The following is a 26283-nucleotide window of genomic DNA, read 5'->3' as shown; positions in this document are numbered from 1 at the left end:
AAAAGAAAAAAGAAAAAAGAAAAAAAAAAAAAAAAAAAAAAAAAAAAAAAAAAAAAAGAAAAGAAAAGGAACTACAATCTCCTTTACTTCACAGAAAAATTGTTTAAAAACACTTAATCAAAGACTTGATAATTTATATACATATATATTAGGAATATAAAACGGCGCGCGTGTCTGTATACTGTGATATAAACACGATGTCGATGGTAGCTGTAGAGCAAGAGATCACAGTATATAGACACAAGCGGACGTTTTATATCACTTTTACAAAATGTTTTTAAATGATTTCGCGCGAGCGTGTCTTTGTCCTCTACGAAACCTTTACGAAAACTGACTTCAGTTTTCAATTGTATCATTTTAAAGATGCTTCACTATTGTTTAATATCTTAACTTTTCTAATCTTTAAGTATTTTTAAAATATTTTTTGTTAATATTCAATACTTTTGAAGGGAGCTAAGAAGTTTAAGAAATATCTTTTTGATGTTACAAATGTATTTGGTTAAGGTTTAATAAAGCGAGGGATCTAAGCAAGTCTACAGAAAATTTTATAGTTTTCTGTTTTGAAGGACAGTCAAAATAAAGATGTTGATAGGTAACGACAAGAAATATGAATCACGAACGAGAGATTCTCATGAAGCACTTTGAATCAAATGGGAGGCGTAGCTATACTGTTGTTTGTAATGGTCACTCAATGGTTACAATTGTAGCAAAAATACTAATTGTAAATTTGGAATGCACGTAAACTTCGACATCAAAAGAAGAAACTAAGAGTCAATATATAGCAACCAGAACGTAGTGTTCAGAGATTGGATGTCAGAAGCAGATAATTCCTATCAAAGAATAAAAAAGATTTCAAACAATAAATAAAATTCGAGAAAAATGAAAAGTATTTAAAAAAATTGAGTTACAGGTTTAAAAAAAAAGTTACAGGTAGGATACAATTGATTTACAGGTAAATAAAAGGACGCAAATGATCACTAAGAGGTTTGATAAGCATGGACTGGAAAAGAACGGCTTATTCATTACTGACATTGGATAAAACTTGATAGGTAGATAGATAGATAAATAGTTTATTAAGAAATTTACCTTGCAGTCATAAGACTGAATTACCCAAGTGTCTAATATAAATAAGGAAAGAAAAATTAAATATAGACATAACAAAACAAGGGGTAACTTACATATTGAATCTATGGACGTAATGGATTATAAAAGAGTTCTTGAAAACGTTCTGTTTTGAAACTTTGAATTTTAAAGTTATATTTAATGTCTTAAATAGAATAGTGGTACAGCATGTCGTACCGTGTACGTGCTATAAGTCAGTACTGTATGTCTCCCACTCATACGATAAACATTCTTATGGGAAGCCATTTCAATGTTACAGCATGCACTACGACTTAGTACGTGCCGTAAGTCATTATCAGTACCGTATGTTTCCCACTCATTAACGATAGACACTCTATTGTGTGGATTACATACACCAACGTTCTTTTCGCTTTAATTACTTGTTGCTACTGATCGAAAGATTACTTCAACCATTCCTTTATGTCAAGGTGATTACATAAGCTTTATAAGGTTACTGCCATTATACTACAACAAAATAATCATGCGTGGATTATGTTAGCCGGTTAAAGCGTCTTTTTGTCTTAATTTGCTATTTATTACTTTATTACTTGCATTATTTTTAATTCCAAACATATCAAATTATAAGCGCGAACTATTACTCTACAATATAGCATATGTTTAGCCAAATATTTCAGGTGGAACTCATTGTATTTTTTAATATAGATATCTTTTTTACCGTTGCTCAGTCCTTCTTTTTTATACCAACGTAGGCATCTTTGAGATTTCCTTCACCGCCACCATAATCAACATCTTCACTATCGTAAAGTTTATCATCCTCATCTTTATCATGGTCCATATCAATCCCAGTCAAACCATAATCACCAGCAGCATCTTCCAAGGACAGTCCTGAAAGCGAAAGAACATATTATTAAACATCCAAAAAATATAGCCTTTAACGAGTATATCTCCTTGATCGATATACATGTATTCAAGCAGCAAGTTCAACATTATGGTTAAAATTAGAGGTATCGATGTGTTTCAAAATAATTCGTGGTTTCGAATTTTACCTAGAGAGCATAAATAAGAAAGGGAAACTTCTTAATATCGCGCGCGTCATGTAAATTCCCGTTTTGGCTATTTTTAGAAACCGGATGCAGTTCAAATTTCGCCTTACCCTACTCCAGTGCGTCAACTACTTTTTCCTTATTGATACTCCACACATCAAGAAATTACATAGTATATTTATCGATACCTTGGAATTCATTGCCAGTTTGAAGCTGTGTTTTCATCTCCAATCCAATGTTACTTTCCATACTCCTTGCTTCACTTTGTACTTCATCAAGTGTTAGAATAACTGACAGACAGCAAGCGAGAGAGCAGCGAGGGTTTTTGATAACGGAATAGATAGTCTTACCAACTACCATCACATATTTTACTGAATTTTAAAGAAAGGTAGATTAACTAGATGATTAGTAACACACCATTTGTGATAGGCGGTTGAAGGAAATCAAGAGATGCAATTTCTGCTTATTTATGTTTCTCAAGCAAACGTACTTTCTCTTAATGAACCAATCGTATCTAATGCGCTTATTACATTCCATCAATAAAGGAAAAGTTAAAAATAGTGCACAGCGCCATAAGCCAAATAGAGGTTAAGGGAAAACGTAACTTGGATCGATTTGTTATTCCACTGCATTGTGGACGAAATACACGCCATTCTTTGAAATATGTTCCCTAAGACATTCTCACTATGGAATGCAATGCCAACTCGATCCAGCTTTTTTTATTTTCGTCATCCTTGGAATTGCTAATTATCTTGTGGTCTGACGAAAATGTTTTGAATTGCAGTTGCATACGTTTACATAAAAAAGATGATCTTAGTGACCCTTTGCAATCTTGCTGTATACAGCTTTCTTACAAAACCTGCAAATGGTTCTTGCTCTAACTATTAGGGTACATAGACTCACCAACAACAAGGGCCGTAACCATGACATTAGCCATCACTAGCAGAACCGTCATAATCCACGAATCCATGATCTTAGCATCAGCATCCAGCAAAGCACCCTGGTCTATCTTGAGCATCATTCCAATACACGTGTTGGCAAAGGTAACGAGAAGTGCCGTCAGCTGAAGAACATGCTCGAACTTATCAGGAATTGGTTTAAAGTGAGCATGGAGTATAGCATAACAACCTGAGAATTATCATATTCAAACAGTGTAAGTACACCATGTATGTCCTACTACAAAAAACATATCAAGATATTTACCAGACAGAATGGAAGCAACTCCAAGAGACATCCTTCCTTCAGCACCAATCAGTGCCAAAGAAGAAGTCAGCAACAGCTTCCTCATCATTTCAATGGTTTCCCAGAACCAGCAATTCTCAGCATAGTTTTCGAATATGAAGCTCATTCCTGCTATGATTGGTTGGATAGTGATCATGGTACTGTCCGAACCTTTTCCGTCTATTTCTCCAAGTTTGTTCTTCACCATTGTTCTTTCCATCCCTAAATTGCTATCAAGTCCTGAATCTGCGTGTGTAGCAGATTCCTTTATCTCGTCTGTGTTGGACTCTTGCTGTTCTGGAAGGCCATCGATTTGTCTAACGGTTTCCCTTTCAATACTGTAGACATCTGGAGCTGTGTTGCTGGTACACTGGCTGATGTTTGTTTGTTGACTGGTCTGTTTACGGCATGGCACATCGTTCTTGTTTTGGCCCATCTCTTCTCCATTAAGCTTGTTAGCCAGTTTCTTGTGTACGTTTTTAAAGTAATATTTCCATAGAATAACGACTGTCAGAATTGGAACAGCAAAAGGGTAGATTAGAGCAGCATAAGTCAATATTACGTACCGATTGTACTTATCGGTAAAGCAAGTAATGGAGTAGTCAGCCTTCAAGTAGAAGGTACATTGCGTCTGGCTGCTGTCTTGGCAGATTTTGTGGCAGGCTGCTGGTAACATTGAGAAGATCGTTGAGCAGGTCTGTGGATAAGTTACAAAAATGAACAGGAATACATTCCGGTAGCAGACCTCTTTTCTGGCTTCAAGGTCTGCGGAAATGGCAGATTTTCCTGAACGCTTGGTAGTTTTAAGAATATAGAGATGCTTTAAGTTATAGTAGACCAAAGTTATCAGGATGACCATTGCAGTCGTTGAGCATGCAGTAACAAGATGATCGTAAGCATTCATCTTGAAGCGAGAGCTAAAACAATGTAGAGGTGCAATTTGGAGAACATTCAGCTGAACAAACTTGGCGTATTCACTTATCTTAGTCAAGGCACTTGGCCACTGGACATATGAAAATCCATCCAGTGTACTAGAGAATATTTGATAGAATGAGATAATGATCTTGAGACGAGCAAGAATGATATCGGCAAGTGATCGCTTGCTCTGGATCTGTTGTCGCTTTACTTTGATGACCACGTACAATACAGCTACGACAACCAAAGAGATGACACTGATCTGTGGAACCATAGTTAATAACTATTAATGTCTATTAACTATGGTAGAACAGAACAAGCTAGTGATTTTAAATCATTACTCACCAAGCTTCTTGTATTTTGACGGCTTTTTTTTGAAAATTTATCACGGAATGTTTATTATCGTTATGTTACTCATGATATTAATTCCCAATCAAAAGCTCTATTATTTACAGTGCGACTACTCCAACCAAAGCCACCTCGACAAATTTTCCACAAATTATCCAATAGTGTTTTAGTATTTAGACAATAGATTAGCCGCAAATTTTGAATTTAAATATTCATCCGTTGTTCCGGTTGGTAAAACTAAATGATGAAAAAGAGCTTGTAATTTATTTTCTTCGCAAACTAGTCGTGATTTGTGTCACCAAAGATATAGAAAAATAGTAATGTACGACTTCACATACGACAGGAAAGCAAATTAGAGACCGTATAAACACAGTCTTTATGATTACATTTTGTTTCTTCCAGACAAAAATATTATCAAGCTGACACTGTTAGATCTTATCATTATGCTGCTATGCGACAGCACGTTTATATTCGACAATAAAGGTGCCAGCAGTCTTCTAAGCCGTGTAAACCCATGGATATTTGTCAGATTTGTAGCAATTCTAGTGTTTAGATTCCTACTTTTGATTGGCTAATTTGTGGAATATTTGTCGAAGTGGCTTTGGTTGGAGTACTCGCACTGTAATATTAATACCTGGAAGATAAGCCAGCCAAGTTTTGGACATTTGAAACAAGTTGACACGAGGTTGTAGTGTCCTTTATCACATACTGCACACAGAGGTCCCGTGTAACCCTCGGCACATCTAGCATCCAGGCCGCCCAGACATGACTCTAACCTCGGACACTGGTAATGTTTTGGGAAAGATCCACGAAACGTAACAAGGTCCCTGTTATAACTGTCATCAAATATTTGCAGGTTGTTGGTAAAGTTGATATAGTTCTCTTTCTCTGACTGGGAAATCCACTGCCAGTAGTACCCAGGATTCAGAGTCATTGATTCGTTGAAACACATGACACCAGAGTCAGGACAAGAGTAGCACTTTTCGAAGCGATCGAGCCGATAAAACCCGTTTTGACATTGGCAAGCTCTAAAACCTGCAAAGTATTTATTTTGCGTACCTAAAACAAAAAGTGTTGCGCACTATTATCTTTTGATTTAACAGATCAAAAACAGTTTTTCGTGTTTGATACTCTGATCAAAACACGCGGGATGTTGAGAGAACACGAGAGGAGTGTAGGAAACCACGATGCGTAGTGGAGTGCTTCCCAGCTTCTTGAGTGTTCTCCCAACATCCCAAGTGTTTTGATCAAAGCATCAAACACGGAAAACTGTTTTTTGATGTTTTATAAAATAACAAACACGCCAAAAAACGAAAAAAAATATCGTATTATTCTAATGTATTTGTAAAGGATGATGCGAGCGTGTTTTGATACCCTCATGCATCAAACAATCGTAACGCGCGTACTATCCCAATTATTTTCGAATTAACTAAATACCGCTGTGTTTATTAATCACGGTCTCGTTCATATGAGGTTAGCCTCATTTCAGTGTCCAAATATTCACAATACCAACGGTAAAGTAAAGAATGTACAACTTCAACAATACAAACGCATTGAAATTCCACGGACCTTTATTGGAATGCATGAATGTTCAAAGTAATTTCATGAGAAATCGAGGCTAACACTGTAGAACTGAAAATTTAATACTGGAGTGTTTGAAATTATACACTTATTAAAATTATTAATAATGGTAATTGAACTGAGTGGAGTGCAATTTGGTCTGAAATCAAACGCGCGATTTGTAATTGCAAGTTTGATTTCAGACCAAAATTGCACGACACGAAGTTCATATCCTTTTTGTAATCACACACAAGAAAAAGACACAATAAAGAGTGCAGAATAATCAATTTAATGTAGTATAAGAACTAAATGCGAACAAAAAAAACATCTTAAAACATTTTTTTTTTTTTGTTGATTTTTTTGTTTTATTTTTTGTTTCAAAAAAATAATTTTTTAGGATGCGATTACGAGCTCCTAAGGATGCGATTTGGGAATTAATCGCACTCCTATGAACCAATCAGATAGCAGGATTTGGTAGTGATTACAAAAAGGATATGATTAATACGTTTATCTCTTCTAGCATCTCGATAAGTTCAAATTAAGCTTATACCTTATAATGAATAAACATATTTAGTTATTGATACCTTCGGGACATGGTCTGCAGTCGTCCTTTCGTTTCCCTGGTGCAGTTTTTATGTGCACAAACGTACCGTTGTCACACATCTTACATCCATTACCGTGCGCTCTTTCACCGTAGTACGCAAGTGAATCCTCATAGAAGCCACCTGAAAATATATCCTCAATCAATACACCATTTCACTGATACGGCGGCCATTATGGGATGCCGATGGGGCAAAAGTAGAAATTTTATAAAGCAAAAAGAGGTGGGATTCCTATCCATAATAATGGTTATTGTAATTTGTATTTTATAAAATAATTAAAAAACTTGTTCGCTGTGCTGCTCGCAATTATAAAGCACTTGGGTATTGGCAGAAAACTCGAGAAGTGTTGAGAAGCACTTCTCTACACGTCGTGCTTCTCCTAACACTTCTCTCGTGTTCTCCCAACCCCCGCGTGCTTTATAACTGCACACAGCACGCGCGCGCGTTTTCTATTTCCTCGCTATTTTCAGTTACACATAATCCATTTACTGTACCTGCAGGGCAACCAACGCAACCGAATTTATTGATGGAAACATCGAAGAAAATATAGCTACCAAACAAACACGGTGCACAGTATGAAAATGCATTATTTTCTCTGCATCTGAATCCCGTAGTGCTGAAAATATTTTCGACTGATGAGGGAATTTCGAACTCTTGTGGTTCCTCGGTTGAATATCTTAGAAATAAAGAAAAAAAAATTTCACATTAAGAAATTACATCAATAGTTATACAACGACCATGGGTCATTTTCAGCCCGAGAAGTGTTGCAGACAGTACTAATGGCTGTTAAACAGTGTCTAATTGGTTCCCAGGAGCACTGGTTTTTTCTGTCACTTGGTGTACAAGTCGCCTTTAAAGCCGAGTTACCATGCGCGAGAAGCTAGCACGTTGGGCACAAATGACCCCAAATACGCGGCTAGAGAAAACGGCACCAAATAAAGAATACCTATTTATTTTATTATTTGACGTCCAAATAAACTGAAATTTTCAAAGGATATCGGGGAAGTGAGAGTTTAAAAAATTATCTCATTTTCAAGGGGTTATGACGTTTCTATGACGTCATATTCGGCATCTCTTATTAAGGTAATTTCATATCGTTGATCGCTGTTTTTATCATTTCACTTTATCAGATGGAGAGTGTTGTGCAAAACAGTTCAATGTTTAAGGAACTCGTTGTGACGTTTCTAACTAAATTTATTAAATATTAAAGCATTTTGTGACGTCATCCAAATTGGACGCCATCTTGAATAAATAAATTCTCGTAAATGTTGTAGAACGAGTCACTTCTCTGACCATAATTGTTATTTAGCCCTAAACAAGTGTCGCTATGCAAAAACATCTGCAAAAATCTTATTGGGTAAACTTATATAAGCATTTTAAAATTCATGTGACGGCATAATGACGTATTGCATTTTTTCTCTCCTTAATTATAGCGTTTGGACTTGATGATTCAAAAATCTAAAAAAAAAATACGATTTTAGATCATTACTAGTGTAGTTCATGTACAAATTTTAGTGCAACGTTGTTACGAATGCAAAAAGATGGATGAACTTCTATAGTTTCATCAATGCAGTTTTCAAATCCTTTTTGCTAGCTCAACCCTGATATTCTTGCCAAGATTGTTGATGGTCTGACTTGTAATTTTGAAAATACCCCAACATTGCCAATTTTGGGGTCATTTGTGTGCCCATAATGCCGGGCAATGGGGATTCAACAATTCAATACATTAAACTAATTGAATAGATCTTATTCGTTAGGCTGCAATGTTTCCCCATTACATCACACGTGCCTTTTTTTTGAGTTATCTATCTTCATGTGTCTTCTTATGCGCAACCGTTACACAAGGAAATTATTCTTTGGGGAAAGAAAAGTGGTCTGTAATGGAAAAACATTTTACCAAGACAACTAAGGTCTATTTCGTTTTAATTTCCTACATATGTACAGCTGCTCCAATACTGTAGATAGATGAATGGTACCACTCCATGTTGACGCTCTTGATCTTGGTTTGCACTAAGTGCCTGAATAAATGTCAAAAACCAATATGTATTTACGTTATGAACTGAAACAATTCAACAAACTGTCCCAGTGGACTAACGTTAATAATTCAGTTCTTACAAGTTTTTCAAGTTTGAATTAGTGAAGAAAGCTCTTTTGGCAATGTATTCTATTGGATTATCTGAAAGAAATCTGTAAGAAATGCATTATTGAAAAAGAGTGAGAAAGATATGTTTTGATCCGGTACTCCCCTATATTTGCTATACGGGTACGTGCCGCCCTATAGGGTTTGGGTCTGGGGTAGGGTATCATTTTTTGACATTTTGTCTGGGATAGGGTATCATTTATGTCTGGCGAATAGGCTACGCTTTCTGTCGGCACAAAAACTATAAACACGTTAATAAATATTGATTGCAATCCATTGAATAACCGTCATTTCCGTCATTTAGTCTGGGATAGGGCGTACAATTTTTAGTTTTAGTCTGGGGTAGGGTATGTAAAATCAAAATTTTAGGTCTGGGATAGGGTCAGGGTTTTGAAATCCTGGCGGCACACCCCTACCCAAGTTGGGGTGGTAGTACCCCCCCCCCCCCCCCCCCCAGGGTTATTAAACTACACTTATTTGAGACATAGTTGATAGAGATGACTGGTTGTGGAACCCGGCAAACTTCAAAGTACCACCCTAATGTGGATTTATATTATTTTATTAAAGAATGTATTTTGGTTTATATTGAAAAGACTTTCACTATTAGCTTAACACAAGGTAAAGTAATCTTAATGTAATAAGAGCAGAGGACGAAACTGTACGCGCTATCACTCACAGTATTTCTAGTTGAGAGGCTCCATAAAATGTTCGATTTGTTATCCGCTTTACTTTGTTATTGTTCAACATACTTGTTAAAAGAAATAAGGAAAAAATCAAAAAAATATTGACGATTCGATTTTCTTTAAAGTTTTTGCTGATCAGTATTTTAAAAATATCATCGACTGTCTTTCGTTTTCTCACTGGACTCTGAAGATGACTTCCTCTCCGGTTGTCGAAACATTAGTCACCCCCAACAACAGTCTTTCTCAAGACTACACTCCCACCCCCAGCAACAATCTTTCTCAAGACTATACTCCCTCGGACGATCACACTTCACAACTAACTTCTACACTCTCCAGGGTTCAAACCATTCACTCTGTTATCAGTATTTTGATGTTTATTTCATTTTACAAACTCTATTAGCCACATTGCATGAGAAAACCATTTAATCGTTCGCTTTTAGTCGTAACAAATAATCATCAAAATTGATCACGTTTCCAGTTTACTCACAGGTAGAGTAAATGAGAACTTCTCAGAAACGAATAGTCTGAGATGTCTTCAAGTTTGTTGTACGATGCAAAACTAAATATAAATGTGAAGGAAAGGAAGAAATTAGATAACACTTGTTCCATGTCTTCATGCAAGTTTAGCGAAGATCGCACGCAAGCCATTGGAGATATGATTTGTTAAACATGAAATTTTACAAAGAAATATGGTGGTCAAAATTTGCCAGCCAATGTACATTTCTTTGTAAAAATTGTAAGTTCAAAAACTTAAAAAGTCTCTGGATTATATGGAGAATCTTCACGAAACTTTACAAGTTTGCTAATATCTATGTGCACAATTTTTACTGTATATATGTTTTTCTTATAAAACGAAAAACGTTTTGTTTAATACAGTGACGCCAAAGTGAAAAACCTCAACATCGGTTCCATGAGTTTCATCAGTTACCAAATGAGCCTATTCCTTGATAACGTCCGGTCTAAGGCCACTTTCCATGCACCGAACTCATTAAAAACAATGGATATCATGTGATAATGAGGCGGCATTCTTTGATGCAATTAAGTTCGGTGCATGGAAAGTTCGACGTTTGCCCTAGGCCTAAAATAATTATAAGTCTTGTAAAACGTTTGGCAAATTGCTCCCTGAGAATTCAAGTTCCATGCTTTCATATATAAGCATTTCTTTGACTTCGTAAATCGGTTTTCGCGATTCATATGTGAATCTTATAACATAAAGTTGACCGTTTGGAATACATTTTAAATCCACTTACAGAGAGTTTATCTGCGTCAACTTATTCAAGACTGCGCGAGTAAGTGATTTTGATGTTATGCCATTTTGGTGAACGATCCTGTTGATATTTAGGAAAGATCATATATAAAATACATATACACCTAAATTCAAGACCATGCCTAATGAAATTAACAAAATAGTATTAAAATTGTTATTGGGAATTATTTGTTTTGATAAGAATAAAAATAAAAAACATTGCTCAAAATATTAATAATCTTGTAAGGACTTGAATGGTACTTTTCAATAGATTGACACATGATTGTTACTGGATAGCAAAAAATTTGGAATTACTTTATTTTTAGATTTTTTTGCTGGATTACTTATGTCGTATCCAAAGCCGTTTGAAAAAAATACTTTTTTCCTTATAAGATACTTTCGATTTCAAGATACCAAGAAGTTTAAAGTTTGTTTGTCATCCAGCAGAGCCTTTCCCAAGGGACCTTCGGCTGAATTGATTCGTTAGCAAAGTAATATATCAGCACGTGACTGTTTGTTGCTAAAGGATTGCTCAGAAAAGTTTTTATTTTACAGTCATGGAGCAAAAATAACTGCACGAGTGGTTGACATTGCTAAATATCCTGCCTAATGTGCTTTTTTTTTAACATTTTTTTTTACTTATTTGCAATTTCACTTTATAATTTCCAGAATAATAATAATAATGATGATTATACTACAATGGTCTTCTTACAGAATTGATATTTTTTTCATTCCTTTGAGGTCAATTGCAGACACATTATTCATCCCTAAGCTCCTGTAAATAATTAAATGAGGAGATGTAAAGTAATAGTAATCTTTCCACTAGACAGTTTGTTGTATTTTATAAACATATATTTTATCTGTCGCATTAAGTACTTACAATAATTCAATATTTATGTTGTCTTCAAAGAATTGATCAGGCAAATACTGTAGCTTGTTTTGGCCAAAAGAACTGAAACATAGATGAGATACTTTCAATTTAACAAATTAACAAAAAGACAACAACAAAAATTTACCAGTGTTGTCGAGCTAATCGAGACAACAGCGTGATATGGATATTGGGCAATACACTGCTGTCAATCAGGGTATGTAAACGCAGAGAACAATTTTTTTTACGGTAATCTATTACTACTTTTCCCGATAGACCGAGACTGAATTTTGATCACGTGGTGTGAAAAAATTGTCCACGTGGTACAATATTGGCCTCACGTGGTCGATTTGAACTGCCTCGGTCTACTGGGAAGGGTATTACCTGCTCCCCATGTCACAACTGTTGTCTCGAACAGCGTTTAGCAATAAAAACAGTAATAAACGATTAAATCTTCTGGTTTTAGTAAGCAAAACAGCCGTATGAACGGAAAGAGCGCCTTCGTTGACGTCAGCGTATTTGTCTGTCCTCTTATTGATGGTAAAGCCAAACTGCGCGAGAGAAATTTACCATAGTAAAAATTGTCAGTCTTGTCAGAACGCTACATATGATAATCTGGATAATCAGCCAATACATTAATGAAATAGTCCAATCTTTTTATTATCTTTTTTTGCTACTGATTCTTAGGAATTCTTCACAAATATAAACTGTTGACACATTGATTAGATCCAGCGATCCTTAAAAGCAATATATTCGTATATTTGTTTTATTTAATTGCAATGTGTAGTATACAAATAGATCGACATAAGATATCAAGTAGGATTTTGGTTCAACTGTGAATATCTTAAATCTTAGTATTGTATTGTACTTACAAATATGTGAGCTGCGTCAACCCTCGTAGCAGGTTTTGCGACAATTCCTTTATAAGATTACTTTTAATGTCTCTGTTTGAAAAAAAATCATTTGCAAATATTGTACTTATTTATTGCATTTTAAGGTGCTGACACACGGTGCAACATTGCACGCAACATTGAAAACAACAAATTTGAATCCGAGTGACACACATTGCAACAAGATCACGCAACATCGCTTATGTCAGCCTGCTATGCTAGGATATTTGGTTAGCAGTTATATCATTTGGAGCAAGCTGATTAGCTGGAAATTTCAAAACGTTGCAACCAATGTTGCAGCCATGTTCACACGATGACATTTGTTACTCGCAATGTTGCAAGAGTAGAGCGCGGTTCAACTTCAGATTTGTTGTATGCAACGTTGCATGCAACAAGTTTCAGGGGTAGACACAAGCTGCAACAGTCCTGTTGCGTGAAATGTTGCATGAAATGTTGCACCGTGCGTCCACACCTTTATTCTACTTGGGAGCAGGCTACAAATGGTAAGCGATACTACCACCACCACAACTGCCAACACCACCACCACCACCACCACCACCACCACCACCACCACCACCACCGCAACCACAACATGTACAAATACTACCCCTACTGATAACGACAAGCAACTTATTGGCCGGCAAGCCATGCATTCAGTTATTTTATTGTTATTATTCATTATCTTTCACAAGGGCCATTACAGTGATTTTATTTAACCCGTGAAAGAAAAATGGCTATCAGTAGTTAGTACTTGTTGATAAAAAAACAAAAGAAAAGCAATGGGTGTAGAGTCTACTACTATTATGCGTGCTATTTTTTCACGGGTTAAATAAACTGCCACTTCATTGCCACTGCCAATGCCACTACCACTACCACTGCCATGCACTACCACTACCACTACCACTACCACTACCACTACCACTACCACTACCACTGCCACTGCCACTGCCACTACCACTGCCATGCACTACCACTACCACTACCACTGCCACTGCCACTACCACTGCCACTGCCATGCACTACCACTACCACTGCCATTACCACTACCACTGCCACTACCACCACCACTGCCACCGCCACTGCCACTACCATGCCACTGCCACTACCACTACCACTGCCACTACCACTGCTACCACCACTGCCACCGCCACTTCCACCACTACCACTGCCACCACCACTTCCACTACTGCCACCACCACTGCCGCCGCCACTTCCACTACTGCCACTACCATCACCACCGCCACTTCCACTACTGCCACTACCACTGCCACCACCACCACCACTACCACTACCACTACCACTACCACTACCACTACCACCACCACTGCCACCACCACTACCACTACCACTGCCACTGCCACTGCCACTGCCACTGCCACTGCCACTGCCACTGCCACTGCCACTGCCACTACGACTATCAGTACTACTTTTACTACTACAAAAAACAAACAACAATAATATAAAACCGTTTTTTTTAAACAACATACTCTCACATTTTTTTCTCTGAATTAACTTATACAATGCAGTATACTAGTAGCCAGCTTATGGACGCCCTATTGCCCAGTTCTTGTATCTGGAAGACACTCCCTATTTCGATTTCATGATCAATATCTTACTTACAAGGTGCGAAGTTTTAAGTTGTTTCGAAACAATTTTTGTGATAGACTTGATATTTTGTTACCTTGGAGGTACCTAGTAAAACAGAAGTAATTAAATGTCCCTTTTTTAATCGTAAATACCGCTGTGTTTTATGGCTAATTTTGATTCGTTTTTACATACTTGCAGGCTCGGTTAGGAGCATATCATTAAAAAATAGCTTGACTCTTAAGCTTAGATATATTCAAATAGCCTGTACTAATTACTCTGGAAAAATAACCTTGACTATAACAGTTATAAAGCGAGTACAAGGAAACATGAACCCAGATTCTTGGGTACTAACTTACTATCGGCAAATGGTACGCGCGTCTACCAGTCTACTGAAACAACCAAAAAGGGCGGGAAAAGTGGAAAACTGAGTTTTCCGAACTTTCCGGTTTTTACGCCTAAATGCTAAGTACCCTTCATCTTTAAAAAAAAGTAATAAATGCTACAAGTTACATGTAAATATCGAACTAGGCTATTACATACAACTTCTGAAGATTTATCAGGTTTTGGAAGATGTCTGGATGCAGGTAGGAAATTTTGTTGTATTCAAGCTCTCTAGATATTAAAAAAAACATTTATTAAACTAACTAATTACACGATAAAATGGCATTTTATTTAAGCAAATGACAGCATAGCATTCAAAGTCAGTGCGAAATTCCAAAGGCTTCATATTTGTCATTATAAAATAACTGTTATAAATCTCGCGTTCTGATTGGTTAGGAGCGCGTGCTATATGAGAGCACATTGCACGCGCGCGCACTTTCCGTTGCGTCATTCCTATCTAAAATAATGGTCATTGTAATTTTCATTTTATAAAAGAAATAAAAATCTTACTTGCTGTGCTTTGTGCAGTTATAACGGAAAACTCGAGAAGTGTCGTCGTGAAGGCATCGTGCTTTTTCAAACACTTCTTTCGTGTTCTGCCAACCCTCGCGTGCTCTATAACTGCACACAGCACAGCAAGCGCGTTTTCTATTTCTTCAGCAGTGGAATACTTTACGGACCTCATATCACAGAGTCACGACGTTTTATCAAAAACTTACAGATATAAGAGATATGTATTGTTATCGAATATCCCAAGAGGCAAATAGGAGAGCTGATTAGCACCCACGCTTCTAAAAAAGAGACAATTATTAGTTAGCATAATTATTGCAGTGTAATTTATTACAAATCTTTCAAAACGTTTGTTCGGAATCGTCACTTCTTTTATTCTTTGCATGGAAAACGCAATCAGTTATAAGTATATATTTAACACTAGAAAGATGAGGCAGTAAGCCGTGTAGGATGGGCTCGGATATCAAATAAGAACATGCGTTAATAGGTAAATTACGAGCCTTAGATGAAACGACTGAAGAAGAGTGCCATACAAGCCTTTCACAACTTCAAGTCGCGTATAAAATGAGTCAGCTCAACTAGAAACCGTGGACGGCTGTTTCGGCCTGTATTGGGCCTCGTCAGCACAGTGTATCTAGTGAGCTGGCAATCCCACGAAAAAGTAGTACTAGATAGATGAGGCAATAACTGTATATTTAACAATTCATTCGCCAAAGGCGAAGTGATCATCAGTAGAGTATTTACCGAGCCACGAGTCTTCACAATAATCACTGACTTTGAGGAGAATAATTGTTTTGAATAACAATTTTAGACTTGAATACAAGAGAAAATCAGAAATTAGAAATCCGTTTCTTTTCCTTTACCGAGTGGCCACTGATCGCGTGGCGCCTTAATGATTTCTATGTCGTTAAGTTAAAGGGTCTCGTCATGAACAGTTCCACTTTTGTTTTGGAGTGACTATAGAGAAACCCCTTCTTCCACCGGTTCCAAAACTTGTTAAACTCTTTTGCCAAGTACTGGACGCGGCGCGATCTTTGTTTGAGGTTGATCATGTCAGCTTGCTCGCTGGATTAATACTCCTCCCAGACTACCCGACATTCACCATCAGTGAGCGAGTTCTTTTCTTGCATTTAATCGATTATCTGGATCTCTTCTTGACTATCAGTGGTGCGATTTCTCTTTCTATTTTGCATCCGCCTCCTGTGCGCTGTTTCTGGTCAACATCGTGACTTTTTACGTTGGCTCGTAGCTTGGTGACGTATCTCATTCATACTTACATTGCTGTTCAGTATATGACGTTGTGCCAGTAGTATAATCTTTCTTTTTCTACTTTGGAGTATTGATGCGAATTTCTTGGCAGCGTCGAGTTAAGTGACAATAAGTTGTGTCCTTTTCACTTCTGGATTGACATTTGGGATTCTAGGATTGTTCTTCCTCTCCTGTGAATGGAGGCTTGATCTGTGATTGCCAAAGAAAGTCTGGTCTCTTAAGGCCTGCTTTGTAAGAATGCTCTCAATACAGCTTTGAGTCACAGACGGCTCTAGAGAGGCACCATACGTAGAATACTCTTACCTTTACTAAACAAATGCGCCGGCGCTGTTTATTTTTCACACTTACATTCTAAAAAGTAGCTTGTTGTTATCAAAGATTCCAGCGGGCAGTGATGTTATTTTGTTGTTGATTAATAGTCTTAAATATAAGGGAGAAAATCTGGTCAATGACAGACAAATTTACCATAATTACGGCAAACTCTCATACAGACATTTCACATTTTCTTACAAATCTGCTAGGTTTCTGTTTTTATCAAAGATTCCATCCGGTAAGTTTGTGAGATGATTATGCCCCATATATCTAAAAAAAGAATTAAGAGAAATGTGAGTTTATCATGATACGTTATTAAAATAGAAGCACAGGCAGCCCAATTTGGGTAAAAGGGAAATTTTAAATATTTTAATGGATTTTTTTTCTCGCTATACACTACTGCACACCAGTGCCCGTTTATGCAAAGGGTGGATAGCGCTATCCTTATCCAGTGGATAGAGTGATGCGGTTATTCAATAAACTTATTCACTGGATTGGATTTATCAGTCGGATAGCGCTATCCACCCTCCCAGGGGCGGATCCAGGATTTTTTCAAAGGGGGGGTTGTAGCATTGATTGAGATGGTGGAGAGATATAGCATACCAAAGGGTTAGGGAGACGATTATTTGCTGCAGGTGAGCATGGTTGTTTCAGGTCCCACACACGGCGTATAGAAAAAAAAGCAAGCGAAATATGTTCGGCACCCCTGTTTTAATAAAACTCGCAATGCTGTTGGTGTTGTCATGAAAAAAAAAATCAAGATGGCTCTCATAGGGGGGTTGCAACCCCCAAAACCCACCCCTAGATCCGCCACTGCCTCCGTACAACCGGGCCCAGCAGTGGAAGATAATGTAACCATATTATATTTCCTTGATGTTTCCACTCGAATACAGACGCAAAAAAGTAAAATTTCTTTTTAAGATATTTATTCATTTATATTTCAAATACTTTATTTTTTATTTTTTTATTATATTCATATTTATTTTTATTTATTTGCTAAACGTTTTTAAAAATTCATGCATGCAACTCATTGTTTATGAATGCAAATCAATTGAACTTAGTGATAGAAAGATAGATGTACTAGCTACAAAGTAAAAATACTTTTTAGTTACTTATTTATATTTAAAATACTTTATATTTTTTATCACTTTAAATATTTGTTTATTTATTTATTTATTTATATTTATTAATTAAATGTTTGTTAGTACTTATGCATGTAGTTGTTTTCAAATTAATTAAAGTTAGAGATAGTAGATGTATATTTAAAGTTTATTAATGACTAAAAATGTGAAATGTACAACAATGAGAGGTATTATAAGAATGGTCATTACTCAAGATCGAAATGCTTCATTCGTTCAAGTATTTACATATTTCAATTTTATCTATTGACGGTTTTCACGGCGGCCATGTTGGAGGAACTTAACAAAAGAATTGTCAATGAATTCTTTTGTTATACCCTCCAACATGGCCGCCGTGTCTTTTGTTATATTCTCTTGGGAATGGTTGAAAACCATCAATATATTTATATTTAGGGAGTAGTCAACATATCGTACTTCGTGTAGCTGATGTTTGCTTCAAAACGCAATACGATATTTTACCCTTCTCATGGAAATATAACGAATTCTTTCTGTCTTAATTCAACTTACAGGTAAAATAGTTGTTTGTTGTTATCAAAGACTCCAGCAGGTAAAGTCTTGATACTATTATTAGAAAACACCCTGGGGAAAAAATCCTAAATGATTAGCAATACTTTAATCTAAATACAATAAGTTGAACACCGTGTATAATAAAAGGAAAACTTAAGATGGCTAATTACTTTTCCACATTCAATTTGAGCCCTCGATGTGCGCGCGCTCAAAAACCGCTGAATAATCTTCACGATTTTATTGAAGAACCATACACGTTTTGAACTTCAAGAGGGCAAAACCCTCAAATTTTGCACGGGACTCTATATTTTTTTGTTATTTTTCATAATAAAAACTAATTTCCCATTATTTTTCAAAGCTTAAGACAATTCTGTTTATTAGAATAATGTAAAACATCGTTCTGTTTTTTTTTGTGTGTGCTCATTTTTACGATAACTTGCACACCGTAGAACCTGAACAAAAAAATTTTTTTCCATTGTCTACAATAGTTAATTAAAACAACTTTTATTATTATTTTAATATAGTGTATGTTACGCGCTCGGAGAAAATTGGATGCAAATGAAATAAATGCCTATTCTCAAAGGAATGACACGTGATCTGAAATGGGCAAAAGAAACGCCTAAACTTAGAAATACATTATTAAGAAGGTTTCATAGTCCTGAGTAAATCCGGCGCTATTCATCTATTACACGATACCTCATCGCAGCCATGTTGGTACCATTTAAATGTGGTTAAATAAAATATTTAAGCAAAGTTAGACTTGAACTAAGTTGCCTGTTATCGCAAGTACCTGTCATCAAAAGGCTACAGCTTCGCGGCCATCTGATAAGCAAATTAATGTCTCACGCAATGAGATGAATGATGAACAGATGGTATCTGGGGACGAAGCTTGCATCGGGTGCTATCCAATTTCGCTAACGCCACGTGCTATCCGATTTCGCTAACGCTATGCGCTATCTCATATCGCTAACGCTAGCTTACGCAGTTTGTACGCTACACCAAGGCTATTTGTTTTTACGCTATACTCTCGTTATGTCTCGGGCTACACGAAGTAGTACGGCCGTACTCTCTGCAGAAGACCGGCAGGAGATTATCCGGGAGGTTGTTCAAGCGGTTTTGGAGGCATCCTCTGCAAATGGGTCAGGAAACTCGTCCTCCTCGCCACCTTACTCTTCACAGCCTGCACTGCCAACTTCTTCCACCTCCGCAGTGGTTTCTGCTACGCAGGACGCTACAGGTACGTCTATTTTACCTGTACCTTCATTCGCCAGCACTTTTACGCTACCATCGCCGTCATTGGCTGACACGAGCGCTTCGCTAGCTTTCTCAGCATCTGTGCCGAGCTCCGTCTCGTCGGTTTGGGCGCCATCATTGCCATCTGTTTCGGCGGTCTTGCATCAGCCTTTTATCGTTGGCCCAGGTTGCTCTCCCGTTCCCGCAAAGCTGGTTACCCAGATCGTCAGTGGCAAGTTCGTCGACATGAGCGATCTCATTTCTCCTAACCTGGTGGAGACGGAAAACGAGCCCCAACTCTTCTTTGATGGTCGCATCGTTTTGACCTCTACGCCCAAGCGCCAGCGGCGAAAGGTAGAGGACATAATGACGTGGGTCGAGGCGTTCAGCATTTACTCGCTCGTGCTGACTTCTTATTTTCCCAATCGCTGGAAAGATCTTTTGCTCTACAAGCTGCTTATTCTGCGAACCTATCGCCAGTTTAGCGGCCGGGCTTGGCTGTCTTACGATAAGGCTTTTCGTGAGCACGCAGCAGCAAGCAAACTCACAGACTGGTCGCACATCAATAGCCAGCTTTACAGTTTCCACACCGCGGGATCTGTCCCACGCGCTCTCAGTGCTACAGCTGCTGAAGGAGCAGAACCCAAGGGCTCATCCAATAGCGACACCATATGCCGTTCTTGGAATCGGGGGCAGTGTTCTTCGCGTTATAGTGGCTGCCGCTTCGCACACAAGTGCTCTTCATGTTCTGGCCGCCATCGCTTGGTAGATTGCCCGAGTGGGACCGACGAGTCTTCGGAGTCCAAACGGAAATCCACGTTTGCCGAGTCGTCGGGGGAACTTCACAGGTCTAAGCGCCGCTAATCCAAGCACGCTAGTACTTTATGTTATACTTATGGTTCTTACAAAAAAAAAAAAAAAAAAATTTTCCGTTTAATTTGTTCTTTAGCTTTAGCTATCTTGTATAGCACTCTATAATTTTCGCTCGTAATCTTGTCTAGACAGTTCAAGTGCATTTAGATTGTATATTGTCAATTGTCTGGAACGTTTCAATGGTCTCGGGACATTTCGTTCTGTCGTTATTTCTTTTCTGCATGCTAGGCTTTATAAGAAACGCAGACAATGTCATTGGTATTTCATTGCATATGATATATATACATATATATATTAAAAAAAAAAAAAAAAAAAAAAAAAAAAAAAAACCTTTCGTGCTAGGACTTTTGTGTTATCTCTCTATGCTGTCATACCTTTTAGCGCGTTATATTTACAAAACCTTGATACAATCTTTTCGCGTAACCAGGCCCTTAAGAAATTAGCTTTGCTGTCAGTCTGGCCTCTATGATTGGCTGCGGCGTTATTAGCACAATTAAGCCGTCTTCTAGCTGTCTCTGTAGGTCCCTTTGTATGCTATCGCAACAGCATTTCAAGCTTTACGTCGGGACCCTCTTACGCGTTTATTTTGCTAATTTTTCGTTCCTTTCGAGTCCCGTGTTATCGCCAGAGTGGGTCCTCCCCCTCCCATAGCATATACTTTACTCTCGATATATTATGTTTATGTGCATGTAATTTTACCCCGTCTAAGTTCCTATCTAGGGTAATTAGCTTTACTCGTCGTTTATCGCCTCACGTATCTCTTTTTAAGTCGTGTGAGCAGTTCGGAACATCTGCCGGTCACTATCATTTTCACGGTCGTATTGTATCTTCTTTCAGCTATGCTTAACCTCCCGTTGGTATCTGACGTCACGCCCCTTAGTGTTGAGTGGTTTTCCCAAGAGTTGCTATCACACCCAGACCAGATTGAAGTGGCTTATGTTTTAAGTGGGATTCGATATGGTTTCAAAGTTGGATTCCAAAGTCAACTCAGCTCTTTAAGATCGGCCAAGAGTAACAAGGAAACCGCTATCCACAACCCTCAGGTGATTGATTCGTATCTGCAAAACGAGGTCAGGTCGAACAGGGTCGCGGGCCCCTTCTCCGAACCTCCCCTTCCTGACCTGCACGTCAGCAGCTTTGGGGTGATACCTAAGCGTGGCCAGCCTGGAAAATGGAGGCTCATAGTCGACCTTTCATCTCCCAGGGGACTTAGCGTGAACGATGGTATCGACCGCGAGGCTTTTACCCTTCAGTATGTCAGGGTTGATCAAATCATTCGGATGATCTCTAGCCTTGGTACCGGAGCACTGATGGCAAAGTTCGACGTCGAATCGGCCTACCGTAATATTCCGGTTCATCCTTCTGACAGGTACCTTCTCGGTATGAAGTGGCGCGGAAAGTATTACGTTGACTTAGCGTTACCTTTTGGTCTTCGATCAGCCCCGTTTATTTTCAATGCGGTAGCCTCGATGATGGAGTGGATTTTGGTGAACAATTACCAAGTTAGCAATCTCGTTCATTATCTTGATGATTTTATCATGGCGGGCCCTCCTAACACTGACGCCTGCGCAGTTAATCTAGCTAAGTCACGTCACGTATGCCGCACTCTAGGTGTTCCGCTACATCCCGACAAATGCATAGGCCCTGATACTACCCTGGTTGTTTTAGGCATCGAATTGGACTCAGTGAACCAAATTGCTCGTTTGCCAGCAGATAAGTTATGCAACCTTAAACTGTTGATTGCTACCTGGCGGTCGCGACGCTGGTGTAATAGACATCACCTAGAATCGTTGATTGGCCACCTCCACCACGCAGCGAAGGTGGTGTGGCCTGGTCGCACGTTTATACGGCGCATGATTGACCTGCTAGGCTGTTTCCGCAAGCGAGACCATCCTATACGTCTGAATTGCGAGTTCCATCGCGACTTAGACTGGTGGCACCAGTTCCTCTCTACGTGGCACGGGGTTTCTTTTTGGCTGTATCCTGGTATCCCAGTCGTAGGCGATACCCAGGTGGTATCGGACGCCTCAGGAGCAATTGGTTATGGAGCTTTTCTGGACCAAGCGTGGTTCAACGGTGTCTGGTTGGAGAAGCAGGGTTCTCAATCTATTGCATATAAGGAACTCTTTCCGATCGTTCTAGCCGCGCATGTGTGGGGCCATCGGTGGTCCAAAAAGCATGTCATCTTTCGTTCCGACAACGAGGCTGTGGTGTTCATGCTGAACGGCAGGACTTCTAAAGTCCCCGACCTGATGCGGCTGTTGCGCAGTCTGTTGCTAGCGGCAGCGCGCTTTAACTTTTCCTTTTCGTCGCTCCACATACCCAGCGTCCACAATGCAATCGCTGATGCCTTATCCCGTTTTCGTTGGCAGGAGTTCAGGCGTTTGGCTCCTTCAGCACACCGATCCCCAACTCCAATTCCGCATCAGCTTCTTCTCAACTTGACCAGTCCACTCTAAAGAAACAGTGTCAGGAATTCCTCCTAAATGGCCTGGCTCCCACCACACGTCGCACTTACGCGTCTGCTCAGCGTAAATTTATTGATTTTTGCCATCAGCTTGGCAAAGTTCCTGTCTTACCTGCAGATGAGAGAACTTTATGTCTTTTTGTAACGTTTCTGGCACAGTCGCTTCAGCATCGGTCTATTAAAGTCTACCTGTCAGCGGTTCGGGCCCTTCACATCGAGCAGGGTCACGCAGATCCATTGGTAAATTGTCCGCGGCTGCATCAAGTCTTTCGGGGCATTAAACGTTCCCAAGGGTCCCAGTTTTCACAGCGTCTACCGATTACCGACGCTCTCATGCTCACCATTTTCAAGGCCCTGGATATTGACTCGTTTGACCATGCCATGTTTTGGTCGTCATGTACACTCGCATACTTTGGTTTCCTGCGATCGGCAGAGTTTACGGTCTCCAGCTTCGCCAGTTTCGATCCCACCATTCACCTGCAGGTCTCGGACTTGTCGTTTGATAATTTGGACCGACCATCGTGCTTACGGGTATGGATCAAAGCATCCAAAACCGATCCTTTCCGCGCAGGGTGCTATGTTCACATTGGTTGTGGCGTCTCCCCACTGTGTGCGGTGACTGCAATGTCCGCTTTTCTGCATAAAAGAGGAAATGCTTCAGGTCCACTATTCTTATTAAAGAATGGCCAACCATTGTCTCGAGAGTTGCTGACGTCGTGGCTGAGGGATATTTTCGCTGGTGCGGGAGTGACTGGTAATTTTTCCAGCCATAGCTTCAGGATTGGAGCCGCCACAGTTGCAGCGCGCAATGGTGTTCCAGATCACATGATCCAAACCCTTGGCAGATGGACTAGTAATGCTTATCAAAGTTATATCCGGACACCTACAGAATCCTTAGCCTCGATCTCGCGCTATCTTTCTCAAGCTTAATTTCCTGGAGTGACCTTAGTTTGGGTTGGTGCTTGGATCATTGTGGTGGGAGGCCCTTCTTCCTGTTCCTCCTCTCCAAGCACCTTGGAGAATCATTTGGAGGTGATAGGGTTGCCATAGTAACCGCTGACCTCCGCCGAGTTCCCGAGGCTCCTCCCACCCAAGCACCAACGCCAAGCTCATCTACGTGTGATGAGTTTAACAAAAGATTTATCATTAGCATCCATTGTTAACGGCACCACAATGGCCGCCATGTTTTTGTCTTTTGACTCTCCTGGGAATGCTTGCAATTCATCAATAGGATTACAGTCACTTGCATTGATCAATCACGTGAATAAAAAAAACTTACAATTTTACAAGGTTTTTGTTGTTTTTAAAGATTCCATCAGGCAATGTCGTCAGCTTGTTAATAGGCCCAAGAGTTCTAAATATCAGAGCAAGAAACCAGTAATTTGTCAAAACGTTGCATCAATAAACTGACTGTCCCATACTAAAACGGTTCCACGTAATTGAAGTAAAATATATAACATATGACAAATAGAAGTAAATAAGCGAAATGTGTAAATGAGTTGTCGTACTTCTTCTTGACGTTCACTATTGGTTACTTGTGTGACAAAAACAAAACAAAAAACAAAAAAAACACCAAAATCAATTCAAGAAATTTTTAAGTCTTGATGAGATAAAACAATATATATATATTTGAAAAACTTTTGATACTTCAGCTCCCCAGCACATCAAAATTATTTTTTACTTTACTTTCTTTCTTATTTAAAATCTGTAAATTGTTCGTCTATATATTTAGAGTGCAAATAAAGATTATTATTATTATTGTTGTTGTTATTATTATTATTATTATTATTATTATCATTATTATTATTATTAATAATAAAACTTACATTACTCGGAGATAAGTATTGTGATCAAAGATTCCAGGAGGAAGGGACGTAAGCAAATTGTTATATAAATGTCTGGAATGATAAAACATATATTTGAAAAATTAGGCACATACTGCTTATTACATTGCGAATTGAAAAACGACAAGATAACGGAAAGATAACGATAACGCAACGCTTCTGATTGGTTAAGAAACATTCTTGAAATATTATTATATATCATTATATATTATATATACACCAAATTGAAAAAACGTTGTCGGGTTCAAAAAAAGGTTATATCATCAAAGCTAAGACCGAAGGGGAGCATGGGAAGACAAACAATTATGCTAATTTCATGTGTATTGCAGTTTTCCCTTCCTGTGCACATTTCGTGCATCATGGTTTTTCAATTAGGTGTATATTATATATATTTCTAACTATTATTATTTATAATAATAATTATTATTATTATTATAATTATAATAATGATGAATGACTTACATTTCAACAAGTAGTTTGTTGTTATCAAATATTCCAGCAGATAGCGATATCAGTTTATTGTTACTCAACGTCCTGTCCAAAAGTATTTTTTTAAATATTAGTATAGGAAATAGCACGATCTCGAGTACAATTCCGAATTTATAGGTACTAGTGATGTTTTCGAACGTTTTCAAAAATGGACGTGCCTTTGGACGAGTTCAATTTAGAACTTTCAAAACATCACGAGTACCTATAAATTCAGAATTGTACGAATAATGCACTCAAAAAAATTGAGAAACTTAATTGGGACTCTACAGAGTACAATTTAGGGTTTCATTGTTCTCCTCTTGTCCAATCAGAATTGAGTAATTTTGTAGAGTGTATTATAATACATCTAATAGCCCTTTGCAGTTAACGGTCACGTGTCTGTACTGGTGAGCAAAATTTTTTATTTTATTTTAAATTGGCGATTCTTTTTAGCTACTGGTAAAGAACTGAATGAAACGATGTGTAACCAGTGTGTTACGAAATGCAGTTTTATTACGATTACTTGAAACAGGTTGTAGAAAGTTTGTTTGCTCACCAGTGTATTTCACCTATGGGAATCAAGATGTTCATTCATTTGCTCTCAGTGAATTAATCAGCACGTGATTACTGAGCTGCAAAGGGCCTGTTATTGTATTATTGTTACTTCGGTGACAACAAAAGGAGATCAAAACCAGACACACCCTCAAAAGTTATTAATTAAATATAACAATTTTAATCGAACTTACAATACACGAAGATTGTTGTTGTGACCAAAGATTGCGGAAGGTAAGGACTTGAGTACATTGCTGTACAATTGTCTAGAATAAAATCACATACATTTGAAAAATAAGTGACATTCTGCTTATCGATACGTAAGGCCTGGATTTCACTTGCTATACAGTCATAGGTTAAGAATGTTGAATAATAACAAAAATAATGACATGTACACATGTACGAAAATACTCTAATTACTTTGCTTTCAACTTTTTGGGCTTCAATTTGATCTTAATCTTAATCTTTGTATTGAGCTTGAGCATTTATCGCACTTCAAGCTAGCAAAAAATATTTTAGGTTGGGCGCATTTCCTAACACTT

General features: G+C 38.2%; 2 protein-coding genes across 2 annotated transcripts; one reads left to right on the top strand and one right to left on the bottom strand.

Annotated features, from left to right (window-relative positions):
- Window positions 1-1172: 1172 nt before the first annotated feature.
- Window positions 1173-6833, bottom strand: LOC116299030 (uncharacterized). The gene is made up of 6 exons (XM_031707653.2): window positions 6755-6833; window positions 5245-5669; window positions 3330-4524; window positions 3030-3254; window positions 2315-2497; window positions 1173-1968 (listed from the first exon to the last, which is right to left on the bottom strand). The coding sequence occupies exons 1-6, from the start codon at window positions 6831-6833 to the stop codon at window positions 1805-1807; spliced, it is 2271 nt and encodes a 756-aa protein (XP_031563513.2). The 3' UTR covers window positions 1173-1804.
- Window positions 6834-19336: 12503 nt separating this feature from the next.
- LOC148912120 (uncharacterized) lies at window positions 19337-23998 on the top strand. The gene is made up of 2 exons (XM_089027959.1): window positions 19337-19541; window positions 22783-23998. Exons 1-2 carry the CDS (start codon window positions 19337-19339, stop codon window positions 23805-23807), a joined length of 1230 nt encoding a protein of 409 aa, XP_088884085.1. The 3' UTR covers window positions 23808-23998.
- Window positions 23999-26283: the final 2285 nt, after the last annotated feature.

The sequence above is a fragment of the Actinia tenebrosa genome, unplaced genomic scaffold (assembly GCF_029948245.1).
Source record: "Actinia tenebrosa isolate PJP-AT-01 unplaced genomic scaffold, QUT_ActTen_1.0 PGA_scaffold12__29_contigs__length_12842862, whole genome shotgun sequence".
Lineage (NCBI taxonomy): Eukaryota > Metazoa > Cnidaria > Anthozoa > Actiniaria > Actiniidae > Actinia > Actinia tenebrosa.
This window is presented reverse-complemented; position numbering and strand designations above follow the sequence as displayed.

Excerpts from the sequence above, each read along its gene's own strand:
- LOC116299030 (XM_031707653.2), bottom strand. The coding sequence starts at position 6,833 with ATGTGTGACAACGGTACGTTTGTGCACATAAAAACTGCACCAGGGAAA. Across the intron at positions 5,670-6,754 it reads CTGCAGACCATGTCCCGAAG|GTACGCAAAATAAATACTTT; the intron begins GTATCAATAACT and ends TTTTTGTTTTAG. Across the intron at positions 3,255-3,329 it reads AGTTGCTTCCATTCTGTCTG|GTTGTTATGCTATACTCCAT; the intron begins GTAAATATCTTG and ends GATAATTCTCAG.
- LOC148912120 (XM_089027959.1), top strand. The coding sequence starts at position 19,337 with ATGTCTCGGGCTACACGAAGTAGTACGGCCGTACTCTCTGCAGAAGAC. Across the intron at positions 19,542-22,782 it reads TGCTACGCAGGACGCTACAG|GAGTTCAGGCGTTTGGCTCC; the intron begins GTACGTCTATTT and ends TTTCGTTGGCAG.